This window comes from Tachypleus tridentatus, chromosome 9 (assembly GCF_004210375.1).
Source record: "Tachypleus tridentatus isolate NWPU-2018 chromosome 9, ASM421037v1, whole genome shotgun sequence".
Classification (NCBI taxonomy): Eukaryota; Metazoa; Arthropoda; class Merostomata; order Xiphosura; family Limulidae; genus Tachypleus; species Tachypleus tridentatus.
In genome coordinates this window covers 87,006,431-87,030,141 of record NC_134833.1, presented here as the reverse complement: position 1 = coordinate 87,030,141, position 23,711 = coordinate 87,006,431, and the positions used below count along the sequence as shown (strand labels likewise).

The window sequence follows — 23,711 nt, the reverse complement described above, 5'->3', positions numbered from 1 at the left end:
TAGAATAGATACATATATAGAACACTTTGTTTGTTTGTTTGTTTTGGAATTTCACACAAAGCTTAGGGCTATCTTCGCTAGCCGTCCCTAATTTAGCAGTGTAAGACTAGAGGGAAGGCAGCTAGTCATCACCACCAACCGCCAACTCTTGGGCTACTCTTTTACCAACGAAAAGTGGGATTGACCGTCACATTATAACGCCCCCACGGCTGGGAGGGCGAGCATGTTTGGCGCGACTCGGGCGCGAACCTGCGACTCTCAGATTACGAAGCGCACGCCTTAACGCGTTAGGCCATGCCAGGCCCGTATAGAACACAGTAACTGTTTTGCACACTCCTGAAAATGACATGAAACCACATTGAAACATGTAATGTGACTTTTACAACCATTAATTGGTTAAAATAATTATTTAAATTGTGCTCTATGAAACGTTGTTTGTTTGTGAATTTTAATATTTTATCTTTTCTATCTATTTAAGTTATTTGTGTAACAAAATAACGCATTTTTGGTAAAAGTAAATTATCAGAAACTTTGATCTTTCTGGGACTTTCTTTGCTGTTAGTTCCATCTTCATAAGACGCTCATTACTGGTTCGGCTGCTTATAACGCTAAAACAAGGTTTAGATACTCGTGAGAGCACAACACATCGTGTAGTTTTGTGTTTAATAACAACCAAAAAAATTAAAACTGTGTGGTACATGCGATTTAATGAGAGAAGCAGCTTTGATTCTATTTTTTTGGGGGGGGGCAAAGGTCTGTTATGGAACTAACAATAATTAACACCTGGCTGATTCATAAATATTTAATTGTTTATTGTTCGCGGGTTCAAATCCCCGTCACACCAAACATGCTCGCCCTTCCAGCCGTGGAGGCGTTATAATGTAACAGTCAATCCTACTATTCGTTGGTAAAAGAGTAGCCCAAGAGTTGGCGGTGGGTGGTGATGGCTAGCTACCTTCCCTCTAGTCTTACACTACTAAATTAGGGACGGCTAGCGCAGATAGCCCTCGAGTAGTTTTGCACGAAATTCAAAACAAACCAAACCGTCACAGCAACTGGTGGTTATCAACTGTTCTAATGAACACCTTGTAGCGTAGAATCGGTTTAGATATAATAACGATAATAACTTAGAAACATGTTCAACATTTCAGCACTAGATAATTTAGAAATGATTCATCCACTGTTTGTTTAATGTATGTTCATTGCATCGCATAAAACGTCACATGAAAGTGTTACCTTTACACATTTCTTTTCACGACAATTCCCAGTTTCTCTGACTTATTTTTTGACACTGGCTTTTACACTATTTATCCTGTTTTACGATTGTTTATATCTATTGGCTATTTTGGCATATCATAGCGTAAAATAATGTATATATTGTTTATGTATTATCGAGAAATATTTAGTGTAAACATAAAAAAAATGTAAACGAAAATGAAATTATTCTCGACTGATCAAGAAAGAATTCATTTCAGCGTTATGATAGTTAGATCACACATCTAGGTTCAAACTCAGTAAAACCATTTTGTGTTAGTTTGATTAATCTGGTACAATGAAATCAGAATATAACTTAGAAAAATTCTCTCTTTATTTTAACTAACTGTTCTATGCCTTTATAGTGTGTGTATGTATGTATGTGTAAGTGGCGGTCTTACACAAATGTATATTTTATTCTAGGAAGAAGCAATGAAAGTGACATACAAGAATCGTACCAAGGAAGACAAGTATCTCTATACACATAGGTAAGATCGTATGAACATAACTTTTCAGAACAGTCTATGCTATAGCCTCCCCACGTAGTTTATCAGGCTTTTGTAACCTGCGTAAAAATTCTAAAAGAACATGACTCAAAACACAATATTTAGTCGTTAGTGGATTGTAAGGTAATTGGCATAGCCTTTATTTTTTTTTACAACCAAAGTTTTAGCCAAAATATAGTATCTTTAATTTCTGTTCGATATGCTATTTAACATAGTTCTATTAACTTTGGGTATGCTGGTGTGTTTTTTTAAGAATAGAAGTTTTCGTTGTTGTTTCTGAAGCAAGTGAAAATTTAAAAATTTATCTTGAGTGAGAACACTTTTGTATAGTGAACTATTACAGTTTGCTGCTTTTACATCAAAAATAGGGACTTTTTAAGGAACATTTAATTTTTATTAATAACATTAACTAAGTTTCCTTTAATATCACTTACTGAGCATAATCAGAGGTGTAGTTCACTTAAATCATAATAAGTGCATAGAGAGTAATGGTAAGTGTATAAACGAAACTCATTTCCTGAAATGTAACAGCTCATCACGGAAATTACACAGTACTTCCGGTACGAAAGGCAGTTGATTATTGGGTGTATTTTGACAACTGTGACATCACTGACGTCTCTGCAAGTAGTTTAATTTCTTTCATTTTGATGTAGTCACTTTTCCTCATAATTCTGAGTGAAGTACGAGAAACTTTTGAATAATTATAAAAACAATCTTCGGATAATTTCAGATTGAAAATATCAGATTTTTTGTAGTCTGTTTTATGGCATCGTTATCGTATCTTTGTTGCTGAAACGTGTAACACAATTACGAATTTATATTTTATCTCATTGTTTGTGTTTCGTAACTTGAACATTTATCATTTGTACAGATGTAATAGTTTAGAAAATTAAAATTTGTAAAATAAAAGTTTTCGATACCGAAAACTAAACATCAATACAAAGAAAGGAAATAATCTCTGGGCTGTTCTTTCGAAATTAGAACGAATCCACTGTGAAATCAAAATACCACATTGCACATGAGAAGTTGTGTCATCTGTTTATGAACTTGAGTGAATGCTATGTGCCTGAATTGCCTCCTCTAGCCTCTCTCCTCCATTCCGATGGACCAGCTTGTGAACTTATAACGCCAAAAATCAGGGTTTAATACTTGTGCTGGACAGAGCACACATAGCTCACTGTATGGATTTGTGCTTAATAACAAAGAAACACACAAAAAAATCCTAAATGGATCCTGAAGTAGATGGATAATGATAATCCGTGACTTGTAATTAATGCAATCTAATTAAGTAGAGCAGAACTAATAACTAACTTATATGTTAATGAAATCTATTCAATATGACAAACTGATGAGGACTAAATAATGAGTTCAACCATTAGACAAGAAAATTAAACCTGTAAATATTAAATGTTTTGAATCATCATTTGGGTTCTCTAGATATTTGCGATATTTTCCGGATATAATCCGTGTAACGAAAGTATAGGGAATCTGAGAACTCAATTATCAAAGTTGAAAGGTCAGTGTTAAGGAAAACTACTTTTTTGGAGTCGTTATTATCCTGTTAGTTTCTTACCTTGAAGCGTCAATTAAATAAAGCGTACTCTCTAACACCTTCCACAACTGATTTACGACACCAACGTGTACTTTCATTGCATTATGTAAAAACATTTCGTGTTTAAGTATATCAAGGAAACAAGGCTGGTATTTGACCAAAGTTGATCAATTTTCTTTGAAGCTCACAGCTTTAAATAAACAAATGTAGGTTAAAATAATTTCATTATTTTTCTTCAACGTATCAAACATTTCTACAAAAATCTTGTTTTGTATGAAATCTTTTTATATTTCCAGGTGGTTAGGGAGCTGGACTCGTAATCTGAGGATCACATGTTTGAATTCCCATCATACTAAACATGCTCGCCCTTTCATCCGTTGGCGCATTATTATGTTACAGTCAATTTCACTATTCATTGGAAAAGGAGTAGTTCAAGAGTTGGCGGTGGGTGGTAATGACAAGATGCCTTCCCTCTAGTCTTACACTGCTAAATTAGGGACAGCTAACGCAGATAGCCTTCGTGTAGCTTTGCGCGAAATTAAACAAATAAGCAAACAAAACGTAGTACGTTTATTTGCGAATACTAAAACTGTAGTAGGTTAGATGAATTACCAAACATATAGACTTTGTAGCACTTCAAAAGATTTTGAATATAAAAATGCTAATAATGTCACATTCCAGCCGATACAATATATTTTTAATAGTTTAAACAATTACAGTATACATGACTATGTACATTATTATTTGTTATCTTTAGAGTTTTATCTTTAATTTGTTATCGTACAAAACATGTTTGATAACATTGTGGATAAGTATATATACACGTTAACTTAATGGTTTTGTACTGGAATAAAAACCACACGATTCATGTAACTGTTATTTTATTCATTCCTCCAAGTTCGAATTTTTAAAGCCTTCAGTATAATCAATAGAATATTTTCAGTTGTTGTTAGAAATTAACGCAAATTAGCTCTCATAAATAGACAAGTAATGACAGTTAATATCACATTGTATGAAAAATCTGTAAACACTAATGCAAAAGCAAATACCGTATATGTGAAATGTGATACTACGACAGACGACATGCTCAATACTGACCATTTGAAAGTTCAATACCTAAACTGGCTCACCGCCTCCTTAAAGATAGTTATTCATACGGCAGGATTATTAGACGATGTTGAACCAAAGGACACAACATTTTGTAGAAGGAATCATTTAACATTCTTCAAGAAAGCGGAAAATTTTGCATAGAAGAGCCATTAGGATTGCAACAAACTTCCTTAAGCCACTCCTTAAATGCGTCTGGACTAATGTCCTTATCTACAAGGTAAAGGCGATCGTTACGAAAGGCAATCATCAGACTCAAAAACACAGTAATTGCGGTAAAGATGGACACATCTTCTGATAGCATTAGAATATAGTAAACAAGGATTTGAAGTTGTCGAAAGGTCAGAAGCCAAAAATTCACAAGCTTCCAAACATTCCCAGAAATCATTTAAGAAATGGACAGAGCAACTGGAATCACACCAATCATTTCGACCACATTTCTTTAAAAGTTCCTATACAATTTTAACTAACTATTGTGCCATTGATCTGCTTAAACGTTATGTTATCTTAGAAGCCTACATCCACGTATAATGGAGAGTCTGCGAAAAGTGTTGTTGAGATGTGTGATTTGGAATTGTTGCGAAAATTGCGATGTTGGGTAATAAAGTGTGATCAGGAACACCAGACTAAGTACATTGAGGAAATATTTCCAAGAGTAGAATAGGACTCTGAAATCATTCGTATAAATTGGATTAACCTCACTATTAGGCGTTTCCACAGCGAGCGTCGTACCTTTATCTGTCTTTCAAGTGAAATCTAAGGATTGTAATATACTGGCTAGGTAAACTATTATAATATCTGTACTAAAATAGTTTTAATCTATTCTTTTATTCCCCCTACAAGATTGTTTCTTCAGAATTTATATTAACAAGCAGTTTTATAAGACCTCAGGCTATTCTGACGAATGTCCGAGATTTTATGTAATCCATAATTATTTATGAAAATAATAACAATTGCCTTGATTTAAATCAACTGTACTACATCTATCATAACCAGTGCCGACGAAGCCGTTCGCGCAATACCAGAGCTCATTAGATCGGCTAGTATACGGTAGACGCATAAATGGTCAAAATTCTATTTCTAATCATCAGTTTCATGAAGAACAGCTGTAATCATGTGAATTAGGTTATGTAAGTAAAGTGTAATTATTATCAACTTTATTCAAGTGATTTTCAAGCCAGAATTCAGGTAAGAATTACAACACAGTTTTATTTATTTTATATTTAACACCAGTTATTTAGTTTTATAGCCTGAGGAATTCTTCATGGGTCAGCGAAACAAGATACCCCTATGTAAGCTTTATAGCATCTGAACCTTCTACTTTACATTACGTCCACACTGATTCACATTTTACAATTTTAATGGTTCCCACGTAAAATATTAAACACAAAGAATGTATAGACAGAGTGCAAGTACCTGTGGAAGTTTTGTAAGTAATTGGTAATTTAATAAGCAAATTCTATTTGACCTAAATTGTTATTTCCATTTAGTTAAATAAGACTGTTTCTGTTAAATATTATCTAATAAAAAGCATCTTAGTTGTAAAAGGTGAGCGGCCAAAATAGGACTGAGTGTACGATTTTAAGGAATGAAATCAAAATTGGTGGCCAAACGTTGATAGATAGCGTTGATAAGAATCTTACATCAAATATCTATTTATTAGTTAGCGAGGCCACGTTTTTGTTCAACGTGGGGCATAATGGTAGGTAAAACAAGATACGCGATCTAGCTAACTAATTTATCAATATATGCTGTAAATTTCCTACCAATGCTTTAAGTGTAGTACCAGTATGGCCACCAATTTTGATTTCATTATTTTAATTCGCATACGTAGTTTTTTTATGGCTGCACCTTTTTCTACATCTAAGGTGTTTATTATTAGACATCACGATTTTTTGTTAATAAACATTGTTAAGCTTCCACAATATGGTAACGCTATGGAATTTAGATTAACAGTTTTTAGTAATATCACTTAGGCTAATATCACGTGACACCCAACGCTTTTCAATTCGGATAATTTCATAAAATTTAGTGATTTTATCCTGAAAGGTTGGCAGTGATTAATCAATAATAATCGTTCATTTGTATGATTCTTTTAAAAAATTGAGCTAGAAACTTCTGCTCTAAACCAGCCGTCTTTAATCCGAACGAGAAAAAAACACTAAAAATGGTCCATTTTTACCTTTAGGTGAAGCTGTATTAAAATTTAGACCAATAGCTTATATGACTTTTTTTTTGTATAGACGTGTTTTTGGTTGTTGAATAACCTTGTACATATGGGTTATATTTACACCAAACGAGACTTCTAAATATAGGTTGAAAAACCTATCAGAGTACCAAATTTTAACAAAAAAAATTCGTAAAAGTACGTTTTATATCACATAAAGCTTCCGTACTTTTGGTACGAAGAAAAAATAGAAAGAAACTCAATCAAAATCGGAAATGTTACATTTCATTTATTTTTTAATGGATTGTCTTGAAATTGTGCCTGTGGATTAAAAGTCAAATGGAGCACATTTGCTGAAAATATGTGTTAGTTTGGATTACCAAAGTCCGAGATACAGAAGGTGGAATGTCGCTAAGCTACTACTCCTGTTAATAACACACAGGCTGTTTTGGCCATAAGACACACTACCGCGTGTCTTGATTAGAACACTTTCTTCTTAACTCCGCAGTACTTATTAAGTATTTTACTTTGTCGTCGGTGATAAATTATGTTTATCATTGTAGTCCTGTGAATATTGTTTTGCTTTACTGAATATTATCATTATTTCTTTTGTATTTAAGGATCCATCATAACTCACGCGGCTTTCAAGACACGGAAAAGTCACATCACTTTGTGAATTTCAATAGTAATCGACCAAATGACTACAAACAAAGTCATGCTTCACACTTAAAAGACGGAAATGACTATAATGACTATGCAGTGTCTTTGTGCGACCGCAAAATTACCCTTAAGGATGGTATAACGAAATCCGATTTAATATTAAACGATAGTAGCAGTAGCCCATTTCTCATAAACCGGACTTTGAAAAGCTACGTCCATGATATTGACGACGAAACTGATATAAGTGATGACTGTAACAACAACAATAAGAGTAACATCAATTATAATTGTGGTCAGGATGATGACTTAGAACATAAGGACGCTTTGTTTTCTGATATACCGAGTTCAACCAAGGATTTTGTGCTTGAGCATTCAGAAATCAACAACAATAACGCTTATTTTCAGACGTACTTCCAAAGGGAACTAATAAAACTGGACGAAAGACCCTTCAAAAAAATATCGGTAAATCAGTTACACAATGATCCCGTAATTCAAGAATGGGGAATTGTCTGCACTCAGGCGGGCCAACAAAGCTGTAAGTACACTAATATTAGAAATCATATTTCAGAACATTTTTTATTTTTTAAAACTGAGTCATCTGATTCAGTAAGTTCAAAAGATTTGGATGTATCTCCTGTGAATGAAACTAGTTCGAGTTCTGCTTTGGACGTAAATATGACAATGGAAATGTTAAACAATTTTTCCATGCCCACAAGTCAGCACAATAGTAATCAGTGCCTGGTCAACAAAGACGAGAAAACAAAGAACGCAAACATTCATCAATTAGAGTCAGCCTCTACTTGCTTAGAAGAGGATAAGATTTTAAATTTAGCTCCAAATCCTCCAAGAAATATGACTGATGAGTATCAGGAAGAGCTTAAAAACAAACATAAAGTTGAAGTTATCTTTTCCGTGGGAGAAGTAGAAAAATGTGAATTGGACTCTGCTGAGAAAGAAATTAGAAAAAAGGAGTGTAATACCGACTTGCGTTCACAAGAAAACTCCAGTGTTGATGAGAACATGAAGATTGTAAAACCATCGGCTCCTATTGTTGACTACTTGATTGAACCATTGTTAAAAGGGTCACCAATTATTTGTGAAAACGTATCCGGTTTTGTTTCTAAAAGCTGTATTAGCGATGCTAAAATAGAAAATAAAAACTGGTCTTGGTCTTCTGGAGAAAATAGTGAACACTTACTAAAAATAATTGATACACTACCAGTCAGTTTGGCAACAAAAAACGAAGAACAAAACACATCAATAGAAACAGCTATATGTTCTCGAAATAACTGTGATAAACAAGTGCCTCCTAAAGTATCAGGAACCAACAGCAAAAGTGCCGATTCTATAAAACATTTCCAAATGAAACGTCCTATAGAGAGTGCAGATACGTCGTCATTTCGACATGAATCGACACGAAAAGAACGATCTTCTCTGTGGAATTATAATGGTAAAAAATCTTTGTTTTCTGATGATAGTCTAAATAATACGAGCATCACAAACAGTGCTGTATACAAGAGCATGGCAGAAAAAGTTACACTAACGCCCCCTTGTGTTTCCTTCCCGACAACGCGATCCAATTCCTTACCAGGAAAGGATACCAGTATATATTCATATCCTATAAAAAAGGATAATTCATCACCCGAAGTTTTAGGAGACTTTGATGTTTACAACATCGAAACAACAATGCCGAAAATCGACTGGATTGCTATGGAAGAACATTTAACTCGAGCCGCCAAGGAAGCTGATTGGTATTTACGGGTATGTAACTGTTTATTTGTTTTGTCGTGTTTGGAAGTCTAATTTGTGAGTTGGTAAAATTTTCATAGTCTCTTGAATATTTCCTTCTTCATTTCCAATTTTTATTTCACTTTGCAGTCAACCTTTGCAATAAAATTAGATCCAGATAAATAAAATTAAGATAAACGACCACTGTAAAGTGGACACATTTTTTATTTATATATGGAAGGTGTTAGGTATTATAATTTATCTTGGACGAGTGTCTGGTTTATTATATTATGTATTACGATTTAAAATAACCGAAAATTTGAATTTCAATTCAGAAGATAATTAAATGTCAATATGTATTAAAGTTATGAAACTTGCCAATGAGATTAATACACACAATATTCTTTCTTAACACAAATATACTCTAATGTAAAAAAAATACAATTTACAGTTATGGTCCCCTACAACGTCCCCTACAATCCCCTACCCGTTTATACTCTCGTCCCTGAGACATGTGTCCGGAAACGGTCACTTATAAACTCTCTCTTTCTTAACCTGAAGATGGCCTAGGAAGGTCGAAACGTTGTTCTCTCCTTATCAATAAAAGTGTTAATATTCATACCAGCCGTTCTGAGATACATTTTTATTTCAAGTGGGTTTCTCGTGATCAAGAGTTATTACAAATAATTATTTATATATGAAAATTTTACAAACTCACAAACAGTATTCATTCTTCTATCTGGTCTGGAACTGAGTATTTTATCAACGGTTCAGGCCCACAAGGAGCAAATTAATTTTATGTTGATACACAGATATGCTTCACTTGACGGGAAGGTGAGCTAGCTTTATTCTTTACACGTGAGATTTTCTGCTGAAGTATGCGATATCTTCGTAGAAATACTAACATCCGAAATTAATTCTCAGAAGTTAAAAAGTTTGTAATGCATGAATTCTATAAACGTTCCTGGTCAAATTCTGTAGTTGTTCGATTAATAAGGGTTAATCACAACTATAGGTTCCGAAGCTTATAGTGTAGGGACGGTAGCTGACCAACAATATTTTATCAGTGTCTCTCCGAGTCTTGTGATAACTACCTTTTATACTCATTAGGCGAGTTCTCGAAAGTTCACTTAGCCCAACAATATTCGAAGATACACTAGCACTTTTGCAAAACATATATTGTTGATTCTTACTCTCGAGAGTCTTCTACAAATTTAGAGAACAGGCGGAACTTGCCCAATATGCATTTAACAATATACATTACATGCATTAACCTGAAACAAACGTTGATATTAAAATAAATATATAAGAGTAAACCCTGTACAGAGGTAAGTACTTATCCAAACACGTTTTAAATGGAGAACAATTATTACTTTATGAGATTTTTCATGATAAGCTTGCTAAACAACTTAATTTATTTTACTTGAAAATTATGACAACGTGGTTATGTCTTTCAAGAATTATATGTTTATAGATTATATCATTTCCCTGTAAACGTTGCTTCATATGGATGTGTGAGTTGAAAGTATTGTTTGAAATTTAAACCGTTTGTCCATCTGTGTGCCTGTGTATTTTTGTTATATTAATCTCTTCCAAAATATCTTGAATGAGCCGTTGATTTGTTATCAGTGTATTCGTTGTGTGCCAGATGATATTAATATGAAAATAGCAGTTGTCCGCATGATTCTGTTAAGAAGAAATAAGAGTTTTTAGTAACGATTAACTACTAGTTATAGTTTTTAGATTGTCATACAACCCATGTGACAAGCAAGTTGGATTAACCTACTTTAGAGAAAGAAATTACGTAGTTAAGCAGACAATTTTATGATAAGCCGTTTTTGTTTTGAAGTAAATTTCACAAATAATTGTTTAATTCGTTCGTTATTTATTTCAATTTCCCGAATGTCTACTATACACGTAATATACACGTTAAAAATAAACTTTAAATTAATTGTCCAATGTAATGCAGTTTTCTTTTATTTCCCTTTGTGATACATAACGTACTGCGTGAAGTGTGGCTTTTGTGAATGTGTTAAAACAATGACGTCATTTTTTATCTTGCGCCCTTGTCTAAGTCTCATTTCGTTACTATTCATTACCTCTGAGTGCTGTTGTACAGGAATGATTTGAGTTGAAGGGGTTGTCGTTACCACGTATTTCACTAGTCAATAACGAAGATCGTTATCACAACAAAGGAAACAACCGATAAAAAACAACCAATACGCTTTGGCTTCAGTTCAGTACTATGTTGTATATGTTATACCAAATTTGTATAATTTTACAAATAAAAATCGTGAGCTCTACCTCAAGTCACAAACAACTGGAAAGTATTTGAATTGTTGTTGTTGTTGCTGCTTGCGGTACGTGAGTTTTTATTCACCGCGCCCTTTAATAATTTGGTTTTAACTTGAAGTATTAATAGTGTGTAAAGAGATGTACGTTAGCGGTTTTGTATTTTAACGATACAATAAACTAGTTGTGGAATTGAACCCTGCGCTATATATATATATATATATATATATATATATACATGGTATCACATTGTGCTATGGATATCAGGTGTTGTAAACTCCAAGTGTGTGATGTTTATTTCGATTTGGATAATCACCCTGTTAAAGTTCACTCGTATGATTAATAATTATACGTTACTTTCTATGAGGTGTTAGGCTCGTCCTTGGCCTATGAACTTGTCTAACAGAGAATTGCTTATAAAACTTCTGTACTGTTTGTTGTTCATCGTGACAGATAAGCAATAGTTTCTGAGTACCAGTGTTCAGGAGGCTGCTGACATGGTATAGGTTTTGTGAAGACTTAGTAGTGAAAATTCTCAAGTCTCCTGTATACCTTTTAAAAGTAGTGAGTGATTTGTTTATTACGAGGACGTCAAGTTTTGAAATTAATGCACGGTGAAGCAAAACCACGAGGCACTTTATTATTCAAGCTATTAAAATAGTTTAATTAATTTATTACTTACTTTAACTGCGAGAATCAGTAGATTAGAATACATAGAATGAAAAAGGAAAAGAAATTTCGATATTCAGTTGACAATAACTATATTTCTTCAATCTACCAAATTTGTTACGACCCGGACAACGAGGTAAGTAACTCTAGTTTTATTTCTTGAAAGTATTACACTTCATATTTTACTCAGTAAAGTATTTACTATTAGTCACTCTTTTTAATTATTTCTATAAATTTAAGATTAGGTATTTAACTATTTATAGGCATCACCACATACGTAACATCAGTTTCAGCGCTTTTATTTATGTCACGGCAAGTGCACTTCAATTAGATTTTATTTCTTGTGACAACTTACACAACGGAATCTAAGGTAGCCATTAAATGTAAACTTTTCAGTTTTATTTTATCTCACAATTGCTCCCCTTTAAGACAGCGGTAAGTTTCGTAAATCACAACGCCAAAATACGGGGCTCGATTCCTTGCGATGAACTTAAACCAATGTGGTTTTGCTCTAAAACAAAACGAACAAACTTTATAATTATATATGTGTGTGTGTGAAAGTGTACATATATGTTAGCTGCGATATTTAACGTATACATAAAATATCAGATCCGTGCATAATGATCTGAAATGTTGATCCTTTTTTAAAGAAGTGATGGACTAAGTAAATCAGAAATAGTTTCAGATATAAAATTAATGGATCTGTTTAATAGAATCCTCCCCCCTTTTTTTGTTTAATAGAGAAAAACAACAAATGTTACACCAGTGTGAACTTTAGACCGGATATTTATCTTCATGAGGCCTGCTGTCTGCTCGGTAAATTTCCATTATTTTTACTATATCGGAAATTTATTAACTGAAATTTTATTATCAATCTCGTCACACAGTAATTTCCATTTAATGTAAATTGTTTAATAGAAATAATATTTTAGTATCCAAGAACTTGTAAAATTGAAACAATGCTCCTTAATAATTTTAAAGCCTATTAACCAACAGTCTTGAACAAAAATTGTAAGTCTAATAACGACTTGAAGAATTTTCAAGATAGACGATCGTTTTGAGGAAACTGTAAAGTGAATAACTATACCAAAGAAGTTATAAAGTACGTGGCTCTCTAAAATAAGTTATGAACGTGTGATAATCCAAAATTTGCATTTGCTAGGCCAAGGGTCAAACCTGGGACCTCTCGCCCTCTAAACTGGTGTCCTATCAACTAAGCACTTTTCTTTTTAACGATCTAACTACAAGATTATAACTATCATGAAAATTTTGTAAGATTGAAAGTAATACTTGAAATGTTGTTTTAACCCAGATACTTTCTGAAAAAAAAAAAAAAATCTTATAGCTATTTTTAACACTGTTAGAGTTGAAATACAGAATAAATTTGGAATTACTCATAGATTTAAAAAATTGTAGAATGACCATCCCGAAGATATTGTTAGGCTGACAGATGTATGATTAAGTAGTAAAGTAAGTGACCATCCTGAAAATGGTGTAAGGCGAATTAATCCTCAAGGAGTCGTATCTCATATTAATACTGAAGTAGATGTTTGATGATAAGACAACTGTCCTGAAATGGAATTTGTGAGGCAGAGATATTCCGAATGAATTGTAAGTCAGATTAGTTATGTAAAAATCACAATTTTAAAGTGGATAACCGTCCGGAAAAGGTTTTAAGGCAGATAACCACTCTAAATATATAATTACCCTGAATAAATTGTAAGTTGGACAGCCATCTTGAAGAAGTTGTAAGCTCGATAATCGCTCTGAAAAAAGGTTAAAATCGTAAGTTGGATAGCTATTCTAAAGGGATTGTAAAACTGATAACCAATCTGAAAAAAGTTTGTTGAAGATGTAAGTTGAATAGCCATCTTGAAGAGGTTGCAAAGTGGATAATTGGCCTGGAGAAAATACAAGGTTGATAATTCCAGAAGGCACGGGTTTAATTACTACTTAAGAAAATGTTTAAATGCTCGCAAATATTGCCTAATTCATAATATTTTTAAATAAGTCATTGCACTCGTAAACAAGTTTTACCGCAAGTTATTGAATGACAATGTGCAATCTAGACTTAAACTAGTTATGTTCGAATTATTAAGTAATTTATTTTGAAGACTGTTACATCAATCATAAACACAATATATTTGTAAAATGTTTTGAGGAAAATGTAACAGTTTTCATTTCTTTAAGACTGACTTACAGGGGTGAGCAAAACTAAAACTTGTATATATCTATAAATGTGTGGGTGTGTTTTAATAGCATGATTATTTCCTGTATTCCACTAGTCATTTCACAGCACAACCACATGGTATGCAAAATTTTGCACGTTAGCAGCAGACTCTGAGTAATTACGTGATCTTGTGCACTTTTGTACATGATTCAGAGCAACTTATTACTGCAACATAAACACAAGTTTTCGCAATTGTGAATGGTTGTCTTAATACAGTTTTTCTAACCCTGTAAGTGAAATTACTTTTAACTTTTATGTATTTGACTGTTTCATAATATAACGCTTACTTTAAGTATCTGTCACAGGCTTATTTTATTATTTCCTAGAAAACTGTCCTTTCAGTAGTTTAACTTGTACATCCTGTCTCGCAAGGTTTCAACTGTTATGTTAAAAGAAACGTTTTGGGCCTTTTAATTACCCTCTGTTTGAGAGAAAGGGGTGAAATTATTCCACTCTGTGTGTCTGTCTGTGCCTCTCATATGTCGAAAACTAATTGACTGATGCGCAGGAAATTTTTACACAAGGTGAAAAACAATATGGGACGTTCCTCCCAAAAGTTGGTCCAGATTCAATTATGGACCCAATTTCTGGATCACTTTAAAACATATTTTATAATGGAAAGAGAGGGCATTTTCGCAGATTAGGGTTAATAACTTTGTAAATTGTTATTGAATTTGTACGAAATTTCCCGGGCACATCAAGGTTGAGGCTCCTCATCATGCTACAAAAGATGATTCGCATCGTTGATTATTCTGAATTTGAGAAGGATTTCCTGACTTTTCGAAGGTGAAATTTGATATTACACAATATAAAATTAAGCAACCCTGAACAGAAGCGGCGGAGAGATGATGTGTAATCTTTCTTATTGTTCTTGTTCAATCACGTTCAATCATGCACTGTGTTTCTTTTTATTATTTCAGGGTTTATTAGCCCCTGCCCCCGCTAGTACAGCGGTAAGCCTACGGATTTACAACGCTAAAATCAGGTATTCGATTCCCGTCGGTGGGCTCAGCAGAGAGCCCGATGTAGCTTTGTTATAAGAAAAACATACACTCATCCCCTATTTTTTTCGGTATTTTCGTCCCCTCCCAAACTCGCCCTGATTGGTTCTTTGGTTAATAGCGCGGTTAAAAATAAAATAAAACAAAAGCAAATTTCACCATTGAAAACTCAGAAAATCCTTCTCGGGCTAAACATTATCAACAATCCGAATCATTTTTTAAAATGTAGTAAGGTGTTTCAACCCTAATGTGTCCATGAAATTTTGGTGCATATCCAATCACACTTCACAGAGTTATTAGCCCAAAACCGCGTAAATGCTTTATCTCCCCACTATACAAAACGGTTCAAAGTGATCAAGAATCCTGATATACGTTTGGATCAAATCTGGGGAGGACTGTCCCATATTGATTTCCCATCATGTGCAACAGTTTCATACACATCGGTCTATTAGTTTTCTTGGTACGCGCACGGAAACACAGACAGACAGACACATAGACCCGATTACAATCCGTAGACTTACCGCTGTACTAGCGGGGAGCAAGGAGGATTTGAACCAGCGGCTCTCAAATTGCAAATCGAGCCTTCTTACGACCTGGCTCTATGCCGGGCCAAGAACGAAAAAACCGTCCTATTCAAATCAATAAAAAACTAAAAGAATAATGAATTACGTTTGTGGCCCGGCATGGCAAGGTGATTAAGGCACTCGACTCGTAACCTGAGGGTCGCGGGTTCAAATCCCTGTCACACCAAACATACTCGCCCTTTCAGCCGTGGGATCATTATAATGGGATGGCTAATCTCGCTATTCGTTGGTAAAAGAGTAGTCAAAGAGTTGGCGGTAGGTGGTGATGACTAGCTGCCTTCCCTCTAGCCTTACAATGCAAAATTAAGGACGGCTAGGGCAGATAGCCCTCGTGTAACTTTGTGCGAAATTCAAACCAATCTTAATATATTTAAGACTTATCTTAATTAATTTTTTTTCGTAAATACTGCTAGTGTATATTTTAACGAAATGGGTTTTAAACTTTACTTGCAACAACATTCGAGTGACTGCAACATATTATAATTTAACGGATTTTCACAACACAATAAGAACAAGTCAGTGAAAACCAAATGGGGCCCAGCATGGCCAAGTGATTAAGGCGCTCGACTCGTAATCCGATGGTTGCGGGTTTGAATCTCTGTCACACCAAGCATGCTCGCCCTTTCAGCCGTGGGGGCGTTATAAGTTACGGTCAATTCCACTATTTGTTAGTAAAAGAGTAGACCAAGAGTTGGCGGCGGGTAGTGATGACTAGCTGCCTTCCCTCTAATCTTACACTGCAAAATTAGAGGTGGCTAGCGCAGATAGCCTTCGTATAGCTTTGCGCGAAATTCAAAACAAACAAACAAACAAACCAAATTACATTTGTCTACGTAGTTAATCAAATATAATATTGGTTTTAAACTCCAGTCTATGTACTCCCGGAGGTGCACGAGTTTTAAAAATATGATTTGTAGAATTAAAGTATTTTTTCGTGAAATTAAATTTATATAATGAAAACAGCTCTTCATTTACAGGCAAGGTGATTAAGGCACTCGACTCGTAACCTGAGGGTCGCGGGTTCAAATCCCTGTCACACCAAACATACTCGCCCTTTCAGCCGTGGGATCATTATAATGGGATGGCTAATCTCGCTATTCGTTGGTAAAAGAGTAGTCAAAGAGTTGGCGGTAGGTGGTGATGACTAGCTGCCTTCCCTCTAGCCTTACAATGCAAAATTAAGGACGGCTAGGGCAGATAGCCCTCGTGTAACTTTGTGCGAAATTCAAACCAATCTTAATATATTTAAGACTTATCTTAATTAATTTTTTTTCGTAAATACTGCTAGTGTATATTTTAACGAAATGGGTTTTAAACTTTACTTGCAACAACATTCGAGTGACTGCAACATATTATAATTTAACGGATTTTCACAACACAATAAGAACAAGTCAGTGAAAACCAAATGGGGCCCAGCATGGCCAAGTGATTAAGGCGCTCGACTCGTAATCCGATGGTTGCGGGTTTGAATCTCTGTCACACCAAGCATGCTCGCCCTTTCAGCCGTGGGGGCGTTATAAGTTACGGTCAATTACACTATTTGTTAGTAAAAGAGTAGACCAAGAGTTGGCGGCGGGTAGTGATGACTAGCTGCCTTCCCTCTAATCTTACACTGCAAAATTAGAGGTGGCTAGCGCAGATAGCCTTCGTATAGCTTTGCGCGAAATTCAAAACAAACAAACAAACCAAATTACATTTGTCTACGTAGTTAATCAAATATAATATTGGTTTTAAACTCCAGTCTATGTACTCCCGGAGGTGCACGAGTTTTAAAAATATGATTTGTAGAATTAAAGTATTTTTTCGTGAAATTAAATTTATATAATGAAAACAGCTCTTCATTTACACAGATTTGTTTTTCTTTTCTTTTTTTTAAATCGGTATGTTTAGGGGTCTGCGATTATTTTTTTTTTTTTTTTCAAATTAAAAGTGGTCTTTGGATCACTTACTCGTCGAACTTAATACCTTACCTCGCACACGCACAGTGGTGCAGCGGTATATCTGTGAACTTCCAACAAGTTTCGATACGTGTAGTGGGCAGAGCTCAGAAAGTCCATTGTGTAGCTTTGTGCTTAATTACAAACAACAGCTTACTAACTTCGCTAAAATTACAGTTATTTGTTTACCTGTTTCTTTTGTGTTTTCGTTGATTTTATGTTATTATTCAATGTTTTAACTTGCATTTCGAACATAGCGAATCTTAACACGTTATTTTAACGTGTTACATCAGCCATTATTTCTGTAGTGCATGGACAACATATATACATACAACTCTTATCTTCATTACTACTGTTTGTTGTTAATTCCATACTACACGTACTAACGTGATGAAAATAAATACTTCATGTCCGGTCTGATTCTTGTAACTGCAAACTAAGTACGGAAACAAAATGTATCGGTTTGGATACTGTAGCTCTAAATCATCGGCCTTGTATTTTATTTTGTTTTCAATAACATCGTGGCAGTTTTGTATATAATAAAACACTTATTTTATGTATTAGTATAATAGGTCCCATCACCGAACATGCCGTTGGAGTGTTATATGTACAGCTAATACTACTAATAGCTGGTTTGGTTTGGTTTGAATTTCGCGTAAAGCTACTCGAGGGCTATCTACGCTAGCCATCTCTAATTTAGCAGTGTAAGACTAGAGTGAAGGCAGCTAGTTATCACCATCTACCGCCAACTTTTGGGCTACTCTTTTACCAACTAATAGTGGGATTGACCGTCACATTATATCGCCCCACGGATGAAAGGGCGAGCATGTTTGATACGACGGGGATTCGAACCCGCGACCCGGGGCCTATTAGTTGGTAAAAGAGTAGCCTAATAATTGGCGATGCACGTTCACTAGCTGCCTATGTTCTAGTAATCACTTCAAAATTAGGGACAGGTAGCACAGCTAGCCCTTGTGTGGTTTTATGCAAAATTCAGAAAACAAATAAACAATAGTACAATAAGGGGAAAATTTATAATCCAGAATTAAAATATTTTTAGTTGTGCTTCTACTGCTATACTTATAGTTTTATAACTTGTGCTGAATTTACTTTTATATGTTATACACAGTAAATCGTAATTTATCTAAAATACTAAATCAAATGCTTTTCTTTGTTCTCAAAAACTAATTTTTTTACATTTTTATTTCACCATGTAGAGATAAAGCAGGCTAATACTACTCCTTTGTCTTTTATTATTATTTATATAATAGGTTATATTTAAAAACAATTAATAATATCTAATTTTGCTAAAATACAAAACGTCCTTTAGCTGATAACCATCAAGAACATCTGAAACAACCTTTCGATTTAGATCAAGAATAGCATCAAATTAACTACTGTTGTTATTCATGTTAATGTGTTCAAAGAGTGTTTCATTCGTGTTCAGACCTGAAAGTTTACTACAATCCACACCAGCTAAGAAAGGTCAATTAGTGAGCCAAATATAGAATCACAGTTTAAAATACTTCTCACATTTCTAGAATTATTTCAATTTTTATGGTTGTTAATTGTAATAATGTTGATTAATACTGAGAGAATTGAAAGACATTAGGTTAGTGCAATAATCCAACAATCAAGTGACTGTTTTTGGGAACATTCAAGATAGTTTCATTTTTGTGTTTTCCAATAAAATTCAATGCACCCCCATAACCGTTAGTTCCTTATGTCTGCTTGCTAACATAAGCAAAAAGTTCGTTTGGTTTTTGGGAAAATAACACTCAACTGTCATAACAAGGCGACGGACTGTCCTAGTGTTGTGCATAGAAAGGTAAAATTTTGGTGTTCAATATATATATTATCCCCATAGGTTTAGTAAAATATTAAATGGCAAACGCTACTGAAAATGTATAGGATTACTGACAAAAATAAAATCCATGTCCAAGTAAAATTATTTAAAATATATATTTTGCATGTTATAAGTTGAGTATAAGTACATGTACAGATTGACATCCTCTAATTTCGACTAGTATCTAGAGAAGAGAGTACACTACTTATAAACACGAGTAATAAGTGATTGAAAATTCAGTGATGTGTTAAGTTGCTCACTGTGAATGATTGAGTACGAGAATGAAGCTATTGAGTAAAATATTAGGCTTCTGTCATTTGAAATATTGTTGTTGTCTCATATTTACCAAAAAGGGATAATAGAGCCTTTTCATTTAAATACATATATATTAGTTTGTTATAACTTAAAAAAACAAGTTCACTAGTTGTAAGAAACATATAATTAGTCAGAGGTTTCGATTTGTTGTTTTTAACGCAGTCCTTCCTTACGATTTTGCTTATTTAACTTCATTAAAATGTATTTATTTTCACCAATATATATATATACACTTTGATGAAACCAATGTCCAACCTTCCACTTGTGTTGTTATGTAAGTTCCACAACAACGTTTATTATCTACGAAGCAGATTTACTAGCTATCGCTTCGTAGTGACAGTTTCCCTAAAGTAAATAAATCCTCGAACAATGTGAAATATAGTATAACAAGCACAATGACGTTGAGCGTGACCATATTCTTTGCAGTTACTTGGTTGCTGCTGCTAGCTACCCAATAAAAAGCAAAAGTGATTATAAAATGCTTAATAACATACGCTTATACAAATTTATGGAGCGTACTAAACACTGTATCATGAGTAATAGTCGAGCAGAAAATCACACAATTTAGGAAAAGGGTAGAATGACATGTAATGTATTATGTGGGATGCAGTATTTGTAGCATTAAAGATATGCCACAAACTGATATATTTAATAATGTGTCTTACACATTCCCTACAATAGAGACTTAAAGGGCTTGGCATGGCCAAGCGCGTAAGGCGTGCGACTCATAATCGAGGGTCGCGAGTTCGCGGTCGCGCTAAACATGCTCGCCCTCCCAGCCGTGGGGGTGTATAATGTGACGGTCAATCCCACTATTCGTTGGTAAAAGAGTAGCCCAAAAGTTGGCGGTGAGTGGTGATGACTAGCTGCCTTCCCTCTAGTCTTACACTGCTAAATTAGGGACGGCTAGCACAGATAGCCCTCGAGTAGCTTTGTGCGAAATTCAAAAACAAACAAACAAGAGACTTAAAGACAGAACGGTCTATGTTAAACCTGACCACGTAAACTAATCATTAAGCTACTCTGTATTTATTATGATATTGAGAAAACTTTCGTTAATTTTAATGAAGGCCCGGCATGGCCAGGTGGTTAAGGCACTCGACTCGTAATCCGAGGGTTCGAATCCCCGTCACACCAAACATGCTCGTCCTTTCAGCTGTGGGGGCATTACAATGTGACGGTCAATCCTAATATTCATTGGTAAAAGAGTAGCCCAAGAGTTGGCGGTGGGTGGTGATGATTAACTATTTTCACTCTAGTCTTACACTGCTGAATTAGGGACGACTAGCTCAGATAGCCCTCGTGTAGCTTTGCGCAAAATTCGAAAATAAACAAATGTTAATGAATTAGGCCTAGAGTAGATCCAGGATTTAAGTTGAAAATATTTTTATGAATGTAGGCCTACAACGTGGCCTGTAGTAAATATTATTCGATACACAAATTAATATATTATTATTATTACGACTACTTGAACTAGACTTCGCATATTCGGTGCTGAACTGGCCAGGAAACTCTCCGGACTTAAATCCTATTGAAAATCTTTGGGCGATTTGTAAAGAAAGACTTCGGGGAAACCATTATTGAGGTGTGGTACCGCGATCCAAAAATTAGTAAAGATTGCAGTCAACTCGTGGACTCGATGCCAAAGCCGATTAATGATCTTCTGAAAAATAAAGGCGGTCATATCATGTATTAATTTGTGAGTAATTTTTGGATTCTCAGAAATAAAACGCAAAAAATTGAAAAAATCGTAAGTTTTCGTCTTGTTTCAATTAATTTGCACAACGCACAACAGTGTCAGAAAACGAGTTCAATTCCTCATGGTGGACACAGCAGATAACCCAATGTGACTGTGCTTATAAACAAATAACTTGCAACAGTGTACTGTAAGAATATAATTTAAGGTTAATTGTCAAATTTTAAAGCACAATTAGTGTTGTATGGATGAAAAAGATTTAGGTATTCTGGCTTATCAATCTTTAAGCCATCTAAGCAGTGTTCTATTGCTATGGTATGGAAAATAGGACTTTAAGTTGTATGTTCAGAAATAGTGAATATAACTCTAAATAGGTAACAAATTCAATGTATAAATCACTGGCTAATCTTTATTATTTGGATACTGTGTTCAGTCTGTTGCTCCTTGTCTCAAGAAAGACATTGAATTGTTGGAAATGGTTCAGAAGAAGGCTACTAAGATTATACTTGGAATGGAAAGATGTTATTGGAGAAAAAAAAAGAAGCGTTAAAGGGGGTCTTGATTTAGTGGTTTAAAACTTTTAATAAAATTGATGATATTGAAGCACCATATATTTGATGGTGGGAAAAATGAACACAAATTTTAACAGAGTAGAAGTCAATTTTACCTTTCTAACAGAACAATTGTCCGTTAGAATGAGTTACCATCAGATATGGTAGATGTAATTAACTTAAAAATTGTATAAGGAAAGGCTTAATAAATAATTGAATGATAACGGCCAGATTGAGTTGTTTTCTTCTCTCTCTCCAATCATTAATTTAAATGGATGAGGCAGTCTTAATGGACCAACAGGCCGCCGATTGTCTTTTTGACTTATGTCTATACAAACTCACATCATATTGTTTATATAAATACAACTGTGTGAATATATTTTTTAGTTTATTTAAATCTGTAATTAGTAAACTAATGTTATTATTGTTTCTAATATGTGTGTTTTATATTATGTAAAATTAATGGCGCATTAATTTTGTGTAGGCTTGAGTGTGTGTTTTTTTTATAGCAAAGCCACAAAGGGCTATCTGCTCAGCCCACCGAGGGGAATCGAACCCCTGATTTTAGCGTTGTAAATCCAGAGACATACCGCTGTACTAGCGGGGGGGCGTGTAGGCTTGTTAAATGTAACATTCTTTTAACAGGTGTTTTATATCAGTAAACAATATTGTAAACATAGGTCACTCTGGTTTTTTTTAGTTATCTGGTAACTGAGTTGGTAAAATCCTTGTATTAACTATGCTTTATATTACGTCATTCGAACACCCAACTTATTACTGCAATTAATTTATCCTAAGATTATTTTATTATATATAGATTCATGTAAAAAATTAATGACACAATGCTGGATCTATTATATAAAACTGCTAAACTTTATCAGCTGTACTAGTGAATGTTTTGAACAGCAATTATTCCTAATGAATACCTGGGCTGATTGAAGTGGCCCCACAGTAGCACAGCAGTATATCTGCAGATTCACACCGCTGAAAACCCGTTTCGATACCCGTGATGGGCAAAGCACAGATAGCCCATTGTGTAGCTTTCTGGTTAATTCCAAAATAATTGATTTAAGTAAAATATATAAAAATTATTTGGATGCAATTTTTTATTTATAATGATAGAAAAGAATGTCTTCAGGTATGGTACCTAAAAATATTTTAGCCATCAGTATTTATATAAACATAATGGAGAGCTTGTCGTCATTCAATAAACTATTCCTGTTTTCAGCGACGAAATGATCGAGAAGAAATACGTAGGAAACTGGCTATGGAGTCTGATGGTGAAGATTACTACTGTGGAGAAAGAGTCACCAGGAAACCTAGTCTTTCTACTAGGTTGCAGAGTGGGATGAATCTACAGATTTGCTTCATGAACGAAAGAGCAAGTGATCAAGAAATTCAAGGAAGCGACCATGATTTGGAAATTTATTTTCAAAAAGAAAATATATCGTCAGCAGTTGAAAACAGAAGTAAACTGATTATTGCTTCAGACAAAACAAAGGTGTGTACTTTACTAATACTTAACATATTTTTGTATATGTTTTTATTTGGGAAAATGTATAATTTTTCGTTTGCAACAAACTGTTGTAGACTCATTAACATTTGGTTTATGACTG

At 34.3% G+C, this 23,711-nt stretch overlaps 1 protein-coding gene across 10 annotated transcripts in view; it reads left to right on the top strand.

Moving 5' to 3' along the window:
- LOC143225684 (uncharacterized) overlaps positions 1-23,711 on the top strand; it is a 102,920-nt gene that overhangs the window by 38,773 nt on the left and 40,436 nt on the right. For all 10 annotated transcript variants that reach the window (XR_013013982.1, XR_013013983.1, XM_076455536.1 and 7 more), the window contains 3 exons: positions 1,678-1,742; positions 7,207-9,007; positions 23,324-23,596. Coding sequence is in view for 8 of the 10 variants with exons in the window: in XM_076455536.1 (XP_076311651.1) it covers positions 1,678-1,742; positions 7,207-9,007; positions 23,324-23,596 (2,139 nt within the window). In the remaining 2 variants the exon portion in view is untranslated. The remainder of the gene's footprint in view (positions 1-1,677; positions 1,743-7,206; positions 9,008-23,323; positions 23,597-23,711) is intronic.